Source organism: Uloborus diversus, chromosome 10 (assembly GCF_026930045.1).
Source record: "Uloborus diversus isolate 005 chromosome 10, Udiv.v.3.1, whole genome shotgun sequence".
In the NCBI taxonomy this organism is placed as follows: domain Eukaryota; kingdom Metazoa; phylum Arthropoda; class Arachnida; order Araneae; family Uloboridae; genus Uloborus; species Uloborus diversus.
This window is the reverse complement of record NC_072740.1, coordinates 91,683,339-91,695,832: the sequence shown is the minus strand read 5'-3', so window position 1 is coordinate 91,695,832 and position 12,494 is coordinate 91,683,339. Positions and strand designations below refer to the sequence as shown.

The following is a 12,494-nucleotide window of genomic DNA, read 5'->3' as shown; positions in this document are numbered from 1 at the left end:
TCCAAGTTCGAGAGTCCCACTCTCACCGTCAAACATATTGACTTGATTTTATAGATTTTCGAGAACGAAAAACAGTAAACAATAAAATATTAAATAAATAATTAGTGTTATTTAATGAAAAAAATTTATAACACGTACTTAATTAAATTACCAAAAAGCAAAAAATTGACGCATTTACTTTTCTCATAATTCAAAAAAGGAAACAATAAAGCAAATTCATCGTTGTAGAAGTGCCATATGGTTACAGAAGTTTATAGAATCTTATTTTAATCTGTTTATCACTGTAAAAAATGTCAGAAACATTACTGATTATTTCCGTGTCACCTTTCGAGATTTCAATGGTTTTTATCCCCTTTCTGGAAATATCAGGTATCATTCACAAAAAGTTTCCTGAATTGCTACACGTTGCACAAATGCAGACTTCTCTCAGTTGTAAAAAATATTTTCGCTCCCAGTTTAAAGATTAATTGAGAGTATTTATAAGGTGTATCGGCTTCAGTTCGTTTACGGTTCGTCCATGCTGTTTAAACTCCCAAAGGGAGCGAATAAGTATGGACTTCGTAGCTTTGGCCGTGCTTGCAGTACTACTTTTGGTGGACTTCGTAGCTTTGGCCGTGCTTGCAGTACTGCTTTTGGCACTATCTTGATAAATCAGGAAGGTGCCAAGCTGTAATATTATCCCTACCAGAGATGACTTCGAACTTCCAGTGACACGAAGGCTTTAAACGGGAAGATTTCTGGCTTTTTCAGGAAGGTGTCTGAGTTTTAGCGGAAAACTTTCCTGGTTTTTGCGAGATATGTTACTGGCAGAAAGTGGGCACATCAGCTGCCTATTATTTTCCAGGAACGTTTGTGAATCGTTTTTACAGTGAATAATGCCTTTAAAATTCAATAGTTGACTCTAAATTTCCAAAAAAGAAAGTCTGAGCCAGGAGCACCACCCACATTACCTACCTACACCCTCCACACATTTTATTTGCACCCTCCCCCCCCCCCGTTTTTTTTTTTTTTTTTTTTTTGGTGCACCAGCAGCCTATGCGAGAAAGTCAGATGAAAGCTTTAAGTTTTGCTAATGTGTAACCTTTCAAGCAATTTCTCTGTAAGTATACAGAAACTTCTGGTGTAACCTTATGCAGAAAGTAGTGACACGTTACGCTATAGTTGCATTACCATGGTGTAACCTTCCACAAGCAATGTGTAACTTTACACCAGTATAATCAGTTAAGTTACTCCAGAGCAGTGGAGGCAGCTGAGCTGCCACCGAATTTATGAAGTAAGGTTAAGTAAAATGTTTTACAGTGTAAACGTAATCAAAGACCGCTTACAACTGGGGTTTTGGGACTTTAATCTCGAAAAATGTCTAGGGAAGAGTCCTGAGTCCCATCATTTTCCCCATCAATCATTTTTTTAATTTATTTTTCGTTTTTCAATTTTGGAAAAATTCTGGAAGGTAGTCCTTGAATCCCATCCCTTAGGCTTGCATCTGCGTATATAAGGCGTGTTCCTTAACGTCATGAAGGATCTAAAATTACTTGTTTAGAACTTCAACTTCGAACATTCGGGAGTCCTGTGCAGGGTCGGATTTAGACTTAAAGGGAGCCTTTAGCTATTTCAGGGTATGGGGCACCTTTTGTAGCCCGGACAACTTTCTTGTCGGTGGCGAAAGAGGGAAATATTTATTTATTTATTTTATTTTTTTTTTTTCTGTGTTGGTCTCGTTCCTCTGATTCATAAAGCCATACTTTTTACTTTATATGTTTGTTTTTTAATGTCTACCTGCTGTCCCTTTTGGATTGATCTTAAGAGAGGGAGTGGTATTAAGAGATTGATGCAGCGCTCCCGTGTAAAGGGGTATAGAATATCTCCAATTTTAGGGGGTTCAAGGGTTTCTCCCTTTTGGGAACTTATGAACCATAGATATATTTTTTTCCAATGGAGCTGCGGTAGAGGCAGGGTCTTTTGCAGACCTAGTGCGATCCTTCGGCATAGCAACTACTCTTTCAGGTGGCACCACTTTTGGTGGGATATATAACCAATAGGTACAAAATTCTGCATTTTGAAGGGATAAATGGAACGACAAAATTAACAGGAAAAAATTTACCGATTAAAACTTTTTTAAGTTACATATACTTGAATTCTACTGAAAATTAAGTTAATAACACAGTAAAAATTGCTTTTGGTTCGATAAATCAATAACAGCACTCGTCTGTCTACAGGGAGGGAGGAGAGTAAATAATGCATTGCTACTTGCTCACATCGTTGATTAGCATTAAATTTGCGGCAACTACAGTGAGATCACATGAAATACTTCAAGGTACCACAAACTTCGTTCGTTGTAACGCGAATTTAGTTGTAATGAAATACAAGAAATATAGTTTAAAATGAATCGGGACTAAAATTGTATTTTGCAGAAACAGAAATTTCGTTGCATTGGTATTCTTTGTTTCACTGTACGTATTACTGAAGATATTCTTTTATTCTCTGCTCAGCTGCCATAACGTTTACCTTCAGAATCTTGCGTTACTACATGTACATGCAAGAAATGGGAAGCAAATTACCTTGACAGGCAGGTTTAAAAACCATCAACTCGAAAACATGAACAGCAATTAAAAAAAAAACAAGTTCCGTATGTTTAGAGGAGGGAACCAGTGAACTTCATGCCAAGGCGCCAAGACGCCAGAAAACCAGTCTGTGCTTCGTGCTTGTAGTTTGTACATGGGAGCAAATTGAAAAAAAAAAAAAATCCCACCAAAAACATTCTGTAAAAAACTAGCCAAGTCTCTATGGAGCTGTTTGTTTAGCTCTAAAAAGTAATGAAATCTAGACAAAGTCATGACAAGTCTAAAGTTCCTTATTGCGATTTATTTATTGTTATAGTTAATGTTGTGTGACTTGGCCGTTAAACATTCTTTATGCGTTAGTGGGTACAAGTCAATTTTATTTACACGTTTTCCAAGTGGCAATTCTCCATTATCAATGGGTAGCGGTTCTGGCGACAGATTGGTGCAATGGTGTCATGGAGCACCTGGTTTTGTACCCTTGTGTACCCTTTAACGGCCAAGTCACACAAAATTAACTATAATAATAAAGAAATCGCAGTAAGGAACCTTAGACTTGTCCTGACTTTGTCTAGATTTCATTACTTTTCAGAGATAAACAAACAGCTCCATCGAGACTTGGCTAGTTTTTTACAGAATGTTTTTGGTGGGATTTCACTTCTTTTTGTAGAAACATTTAATTCGTGTAATGTTCGAGTAGACTAAAGTTAGATTAAATTAAATTAGAAGATGTGTCCCACTACGCTGGACTTTTGCAATGACAGTCGTATTTTTATGTACCAATAGTAGAAGGGGGCATTACCTTGTCTCTAATACAGCTGAGACCAGCTGAGGGTTCTTCATTAGATACTTCAGACTTTCGATTTTTGACATCAAATGAAGCGACCTACCAAGTTGAATATTTTTCGTAAAGGCGGTATGTCGATCTCTAACAGTTTGGTTGGGCTCTTGTGTTTTCTAACCAGGGTCACTCCAGATCTTCGATTAGCCTAGTTTTTATAATTTTCCCTTTATGTGGCCATTAAACTCTAACTCTGTACCAAATTTCACCTCACTGAGTTTATGGGAAGTACTAGATCTATTTTGATGATCATGAGTAAGTGAGTGAGTGAGTGAGTGTCATAAATGTGAAACTTTGCTTTCGCTTAACTTTGGAACTAAATGACATACAGCTTGAAATTTAGGATTTTAAGTATGTGATTATAGCTTACTGGATGACGAAAATTTCTGCGTTCTGGTCTCATCAGAAGGTTCTCAAATAGGGACCTGAAAATGCGGCGAAATGGTTGCAGTAAAGGATGATACGGCAGTGTTTGCTTCTCGCTCGACTTGGCGGGGGCACTGCCGTGCCCCCCGATACTGTAACTCATGGTGGCGAAACGTTAATGTATCAATTCGAAAAATTTATTGACTGAAACATGGACACTTGAAAAACATTTTGAATTGATTTCGGCCACCTAGGATTTGTCATTACTGTTGAAAATTGCAATAACTAGAAAAATAGCAGTTCAAATTAAGCATTTGTGGTACTAATTTCAAGCTATTTACAAGAGAAACAAAAATTCAATGTTTAAATAAAGTTAAATGTATGATTTACTGTATTTTCCTATTAAAAAGAAAAAAAAACGGGGGTCTTCAGAAATTAGCCGAAATTAATGGGTTGGATGAAAAACACATGGTCCATCATACACTAAAAAAAAACGAAACGTTACTGATTATTTCCGTGGAACGCTGCGGAATTTCACGGGTTTTCGTCTATTTCCCCGTAAGATCAAGTATCTTTGCAAACAAGTTTCTAAAACTGCTACAAGTTGCACGAAAGACTCTTCATAGGTGTGAAAAATGTTTAACAGTTTAAAGATAAATTAAATGTATTTATTAAGTGTATCGTCTTTAGCTAGCGTACGGACCGTCCAAGTTGACTAAGCTCCCAAAGAGAGTGAATAAGTTCCTGGGGTGTTCACCCCCCCCCCCCCCCAACATTAGTGTACTTTACAGCGCACGACTACGGCATTTAAATAGAATTAAAATGTTATTGATAGGCAACTGACACAGGATTTCAAAAGAATTAAATAAATAGGAATATCTAACGTTAAAATGACTTGTACTGCTCAATAAGACGATGATATCAAACAGTTTCAACCTTGTTTCATACCTTTTACTTTTTGCTGTAGGCGGGTTTCAGTTCTTTAATTTTTTTTTTATTTTAAAATTTTCCGCTTTAACCAGTGATGTGACAACAAAAAGACGAGTGATATAACAGCTTGAGTAATACATACTTGATAATTAAACATCCTAGAGTAGGACATTCATGATAAATCAATTGCTCAAGAATAGAAATACAATAAAGTAAACTACTTTCTACATCCGCGCGTGCCGGCAACTCTGTGAGATACAGTACACTGTAAAAACGATTTAGAATCGTTCCTGGAAAATAATGGGCAGCTGCTGTGCCCAATTTCTGCAGTAATATGTCTTAAAAAAGCCAGGAATGTTTTTCGCTAAAATTCCGTACCCTTCCAGAAGATATCCTAGAACCCTCCTGAAAAATTCCGAATTCTTCCCGTTTAAAGCCAGTCGTGTCAATAAAACTTCAGAGTGAACTTGGGTAGGTATAATATAACAGCTTGCCCCCTTCCTGATTTGTCAAGAGAGTTAAAAATCCGTAATGGAAACATGGCCAAAGCTAACACAGAACTGCAGGAACGCATCAAAAATTTTACTTCCCTGTAATTCTTGCAAAGCTACGCAGTTCGAAGATTTATTTGCTTCCTTTGGAAGCTCATTCAATCTGCTACGCAGTTCGAAGACTTATTCGCTTCATTTGAAAGCTCAATCAGTCTGGTCTGGACGAACCGTAATTGAACTGGAACCGATACATTTTTCAAATAAGCTCAGTTAATTTTTAAACAGGGAGCTAAAAATATTTTTCACAACGGTGAGAAGTCTGCATTAGTGCAACTTGTAGCAATTCAGGAAACATATTGACAAAGATACTTGATTTTTCCAAGAAGTAGATAAAACCCATTGAAACCCCGAAACATTACACGGAAACGTTTCGGTAACGTTTCGGAATTTTTTTAGAGTGTATAGGCGTAGTTATTATGAGTGTGTATGAAATGTAAATTTACCCTGTAAAAAAATTCCGAAACCTTACTGGTTATTTCCGTGGAACGTTCCGGAATTTCACAGATTTTCACCCATTTCCCCGAAAAATCAAGTATCTTCGCAAAAAAAAATTTCTGAATTGCCACGAATTTCACGAACGCAGACTTTTCACTGTTGTGAAAAATATTTTTAGCTTCCAATTTAAAGATTGAATGAACGTGTTTATTAAGTAAGGCTTAAGATGGAATTACGGTCCACCCAGATTGACTAAGCTCCCAGTGAAAGCGCATGAGTCACTGTCAAGCTGTAACTTTTCAAGGCAGGAAGTGCAGGCAAGGAATATGTTTGGTACTTACTTGCAACTCTCGCATAGGTTTGGCCGTATTTGTTCTGAAGCTTTCTTGGATAATCAGGAAGGTTCTAATCAAGTACGTTAAACCTGCTTAATTTTTCTAGAAGGTTCCCGAGACATGACAGGCTTTAACAGAGAATATTTCTCATTTCCCAATCATCAGAAAGTTCCGAGGATAATTTCAGAAATGTCGACATTTAAATTGAATTATAATGCTATTAATGTAGAAGTGACAGAGGATTTCAAGAGAACTAAATTAATAGGAACGTATCAAATGACTTGTTTTACTGAATAAGACGATGATATTAAACAGCACCTGTCTTGTTTTAACGTAGTCCGGTATCAGTACTTTCAACCTTTTTTTTTTCTTTTCTGAATATTTTCCGTTCCAACCTGTGACGCAATAAGAAAATAACGAGTGATGCAATAATGTGAGAACTACGCACTTAACAAGCAAGCATCTTCGTATTATATATAAGAATGGTAAATTAAATTATATTGTTACTATATAAAACTGGTATAAAACATTATTATAAAACATTGATCTTACTTAATAAAACTAAAAATATAATAATCAACACCTAACTTGTTTCTTACCTTCTGGTTCATTTTTTTATTTAAAGTAGTCTGGTTACTGTTTTTAATATATTTATTTATACCCGTGCTAAAAAATAAAAAAGAAAAAGGAATGAAATTGGTTAAAATCAGGATTTATCAGGTAAAATCGATTTCTCCTATTGGATAAAATACAGCCTGTATTACCCGGGTCACAATAACGAATAGATTGACACCTTATTTATCAAAATCGGATGAATAGTTTAGGCGCTACGGTAGAACATACGTAAAAACAAACATGTATAGACTGCTAAATTCATAACCCTTCCTTTTGACTCTGACGTTGTCGGGTAAAAAATACAGTATTATTTTTCATTTTATTATCTTAATTTATATAAAAGAGCCTTACTGTGCTCAAAAAAATAAATGTATCGCAATTATTTCATTAATCTACATGTAGGGGTGTCCAACCTTTTTGGGAAGGATGCCTCTATCTGGGGGAGGGGGAAGAAGCCGTGCTACTTCCCATTTACCAGCACGAAAATGTATGGAAACGTATGTACTAAAAGTTTTCGTCTTTACGACATTTCAAATTTGCGTATTACGTTGTTGCTCTCAAAATGAGTATATAATTAAAAACAATGACGAGAATTTTACTTGTAAATAAGTCTGTAAATTGAAAGCTGAGGTCATACCATTAAATTCACAGCCAATGAGCTTGAAAAAATAGAATTTGTGCTATCGACATGGCCTTAGATTATGTCCTAAAATATGGTTATTAAGTTTTTTTTTTTTTTTTTTTTTCATTTTAAAACATTTTTCAATAAAAATCTTCTCTCGCCGCGCTGTTAATAATCCTACATGCCATACTGTAGCACGCGTACTGCCGTTTTCTACCCCTGGTCAACTACTAGCTTTACATTCTGCAATTTGTCATATAATTTCGCTTGCTGTGTCCTATTTTTTCTATTTGAAGTGAAAACAGTTGTAATGAGCTCGATATTAAAACAATGTCAAATGAAAATCTTCAACATCTCTATTACATGAGAATTGAAAATAAAAGTATCTTCAGACTCCATCCAGCTTTGCTGAACTGTTAAAACTTGACAAATGGTTCTTTTAAATTGACAAGAAACAGTAATTTTCAGGTTTTAAACTGTGTAGGAATAGTAAATACAGTGAAACCTCCCTTAACGGACACTCCCGAATAACGGACACCTCTAATTAACGGACATTTTTGCAAGTCCCAGTCCCTCAATATAGGCCACTCCATGTAATTCACTCTGAATAACGGACACTCCGAATAACGGACAGTTATTTCACAAAAAATTTTCCTTGCGATCGTAGCGCTTCCGGTTTTTTTTCTTTTCACTGAATATCTTTGTAACTGCTTGCCTTACAAAGCTTTTCATCCTCCACAACTGATATTCCACCCCCACCCCCGTCATTTCCTTATTACTGTTTCTTGGAATTAAAAGGGTGGTAAGGGGCAGAGGCAGCGATTGGGGCTTAAAAGTTGGGGGCAGAAAAAAAATAGAACTAAAAGACATGGTACTTTTTGCGGGCAGCAAAAAATGAAAAAGAAAAAAAAGTCATAATTTTGTAACGGCTAGTTTTGAGAGTATTGAAGCAGATAAGTGAAAACTGATGTCAGTCTAACAATTAACGTACGTTTTTCTTAAGATTTTAATGAATTTCGTACACAATAACTATTCAAAAGTTAAGATAATAAAGAAGAAACTGGGCGCTTTTTCTAAGTGGGGCTCTCGGGAGATGCAATTGAGCAGACCGGCGCCGGTAGTAGTCGGCTTTATGGCGCCGTGGTTTCGTTGGGTTGTTTAATTTTTAGACATGAAAAAGATTTGCCCATATTCAAGGTCATATTGCCAACTGTCAATCATGCAATAGTGATACTCGAGATGAAATAAATAAATTATCCATAAAAAGTGTGTGTGGGGGAGGGGGGTTGCTCCGCCGAATCGCCGCCGTTGGTAATGCAAAAAAGAGATGTCAATCTGTTTTAACCGATTACTTTAATTGATTAAATGCTTTTTAAGACAAGTGTGTGCTGTCAGTATACCTTCATTAAGAAAAAACAGATTAATTACAATTGACGTAAAATGTAGTAAACCTTTCGCAATTATTTCGATTGTGTTCTACAAAGAGAACAACAGCCCATTTTGAAAAAGGTAAATTAAGTAGTTCCTCCTAATAGCGGACACCTCCCAATAACGGACAAAACTTCTAGTCCCTTGACTGTCCGCTATTCGGAGGTTTCACTGTACTAATTATAACCCAACTATAAAATAAACTATAACTATAACAAAATGCAAAATTGTTTGCAAAATTTGAAATCGATAAAAGTTTTTTTAATCATTCGGAAAAAAATAATGAGTTCAATCTTTTGGAACACTTTCTATTAGACGGAAAATATTCGGAACACGTTTCAGTGCACTTTCTTCATATCAGAGTGCATTCGGCGCACATTTTAGTACACACTCAAGCAATTGGAACACTTTTACTAAATTAAAGTGATTCAAACGTATTCTCAATGTGCGCTGGAAATTTGCTATGTAGTATCAGATTTTTTTTTTTTTTTTTTTGGAAAAAATTGCTGTAAATGTATTTTTTGAGTACAGTAAAGTCGTATTTTTATACTTAAAACTAAATTTTTAAAATAAACAACGAAAACTTGACTTTTTTAGAAACCTTTCTACTAGAATAATGCAGGAACAAAGAGTTTTAAACTTGATATTCTAGGTTTCAAAAAAAAAAAAAAAAAATTTAGCTGTTAAAAAAATATTACTTACCAGAATTTTGTTACACTTAGAGGACTCGTATCGATTAGTTTTCTCACGTTTTCACCAAATTTCAGATAAAAATATGATGAAACATTTTTTTTTCCTACAGTACATCAAATTTGGCATTTTTTCCCCATGGGAAAACATAGCACATCACATATTGTACCGTATTTAAACACTGAATTTATGCTCCTATACATACAGCTTGAAATCAGTGCAGAAAAATAATTGTTTGAACAGTTGCCTCTCCCTTTAGGGAGGGGGACAGTTTAGGAAGTTTAAATTTTAGTATTTTTATTGATTTTTTTAACAGTGAAGAAATAATCGGAATTTTTTCAAATTTACAGAAAATTTTATTCATGTTGGAAAGTAAAAGTTTAATTGTTTCAAGTCCTTTCCGCCAGAAATAGGGGAGTTAGAAGCTGCTGTCCGTGGACGGTCGCCATCAGAGATTTTTGCTGGTGGGTGTTACCGAAGTACAATTTGTATCTGTAATCATTACAATTTTTAGCCCCTTAGCAACATATTTCCTGAGAATATGAAACAACTGTGATCAAAAAAGTTGAAAATTGCATGTTTTTGAGACTTTTTTTTTGGGGGGGGGGGGGGGGGATTACAATGTCACATTTTTCTAACTTTTTTTTTTTGCAGTAAAAAATATTTTTAATAATAATATCATCCCAGAGTTAAGTTCATATAGATTGTTGTTGAATAAAGAACGTTCACACAAATTTTCAGAACGATTGGTCAATAACTTTTTGAGCTAGAATGCCCACCAGTTGAAAAAAAGTCGTTTCGAGAAAACGCGTTAGAAGAAAAAAAATTGGCGAAAACAAGCATCGGAACTTACCAGAATTTTGCATTGAAATTTTGGCAAATAGTTTTACCAAAACTTTATGACATTAAAAAAGTGGATTTTTTGATTAATCTAAATTGGCTTTTCCCTAATTGCAATTTTTAACAGTACTGCTAAAGATTGCTGAAATTTGGTGAAAACGACCATTTTTCCAACTGTCGTTTTCACGTCGGTCATTAATGAACAAAATGCTTTACTAATAGATTTTTGAATGTTTCCCCACCTTAAGTTAGGTTGCAATTAATTGAATAACTCGAAAATAAAATTCAGTCTTTTTGTCAACATATTTTGACTCGTCACTACAAAACAACATCTAGTCACATAATTTTTCGTGATTGCAAAAATAATTGTCAAATATAGCTTATAATACACTCCATGACTGCATAAAGTTAAATATTTTTCAATGTCTTAAGTACATGCGAAAATCTTAGTCCATGTTTAAATTCCTTTTTTTTTAAGTTAATACATATACAAAGACGAACGGAGAACTGAACAGTTTAGAAATCTTTCATGAAACAAATACCTTTATTGCTGACAGTGTAAAAAAATCTTACATTAAAAATGTTTATTGAGTAGTTTTATTAAAGTAGGTACTCCTAATAACCTAGACTACGGAGTCGGAAGAAAAATGACCTACTCTGATTCCTGGTATTTTAAATCCTCCAACTCCGACTCGACCCCAAAACCACTCCGGCTCTGACTCTATGACCCTGCAACCTGCCGTGCTAAGCACAAATGTCGTATCTACAGCTGAGCTCAAAATGAGAAATATCTCTTTAAAGTTTTACGTCTCCATGTTGTTATTGTTGACATGTGCCAGCTAGGCTGGCAATTTAGGGTGCGCTGCTTCACTTGTCCAACGGTACCTTATTTTGGTGTGAAGTCCGACTTCTACAGTATACTCATGCCATAAGGACCTGTTTATAGGGTAGACAACCATTCACAGCATAACAACGCATTCACACAAAGAAAGAACAAGGACAGGAGAGAGAAAGTACGTCCATGCCCGAGCCGGGATTCGAACCCGGACTTTCCTGTCGCAGTCAGACTTCTCTGACCAGTAGACAAGTCAGGCGGCTACGTCTCCATATATTTTACCATACCTTTTTCATTTTTTTAGAATATTTTTAAAAATATTTTTCGTTTACAAAAGACCGTAAAACGTTGCATATATAGGTAAAATAGGTTACAAAGGATCACCTAGTGACAATAATTCAATTTTGATAAAATTGGCAGGTACGGCTTTTGTGCTTAGCACGGCAGTGCAGCCCTGCTGAATAACTAAGGTAACATAATTTAAAGAGTTATGGTACTAAGGTAACATAATTTAAGTTGTTCTTTAAAACAGTAACTTTGAATCACGATAACCTCTCCCCTAACTACACCTAATCACCTTTCGGGATAACAGCATGGAAACCAACTTCCATATGGTCAACTTTTCATTATTTCTTTTTTTTTCGTGCATTTTAATCAAACTAAAAGTACACTATATTCATGAAGATTTTGTTCTTGAAAATCAAATTTATTTATTTCATTAGGTTCTGCAAGATCTTGAAAAACTGTTGGACACTTACAGAAAACAAGCAGTGCCAATCGCAAATAAGCCACTGGATCCACAAGCAAATCCCAAGTTTCATGGCTATTCTTGGGTACCTTGGAAATAATAACTGACGACGAAAAAGGGGAACAAAACATTTATTTCATGCAAAATTACATTGGTATATGGCGTGAAAAGTACATGAAACGACGCTAGTGTATATGTGTGTACAAATTACTAACAATTCGCTGAATCATTTCAATGAAGTCAAGTGACATTCCTGTCTCATTTGCATTTCAAGGACATGATATTTTTCTAAAATTTATTTTAATAGGCGTTCAGTATCAAAACCAGCTCAATCTACAGACTGTCCAAGAAAGGACTCCATGACTTGAAAATTTAATATCTCGAAAACAAAGGCCGGTATTGGAATAAAACAAACGGTACGTTGATTGTGAAACCCATAAAAATCATGTACAGAAACATGGAAATTAAAAACAAAAATTTTCAACAGGGGGCGCTGCACACTATAATTGCAATAGAAGTCCCCATAAATAGTGCTGCGAAGGGGTTGAACGATAATAGGGAAGTTGCAACCTATTAAATGTTCATATTTTGGCTATTGGATATTGTTAATTGACCCTCAAAACTAAAAAATTCACCATCGCCGAATTTTAAAACACCGTGGTTGATTTTTAATGAATTTTTAAAAATCCACGCGCAAAAG

General features: G+C 35.3%; 1 protein-coding gene across 1 annotated transcript in view; it reads left to right on the top strand.

Moving 5' to 3' along the window:
• Positions 1–11,987, top strand: part of LOC129231090 (arylsulfatase I-like) — a 70,885-nt gene extending 58,898 nt beyond the window's left edge. The window contains exon 11 of the mRNA XM_054865337.1: positions 11,769–11,987. Within this exon, the coding sequence (XP_054721312.1) occupies positions 11,769–11,894 (126 nt within the window). The 3' untranslated portion in view covers positions 11,895–11,987. The remainder of the gene's footprint in view (positions 1–11,768) is intronic.
• The last annotated feature ends 507 nt before the right edge of the window (positions 11,988–12,494 follow it).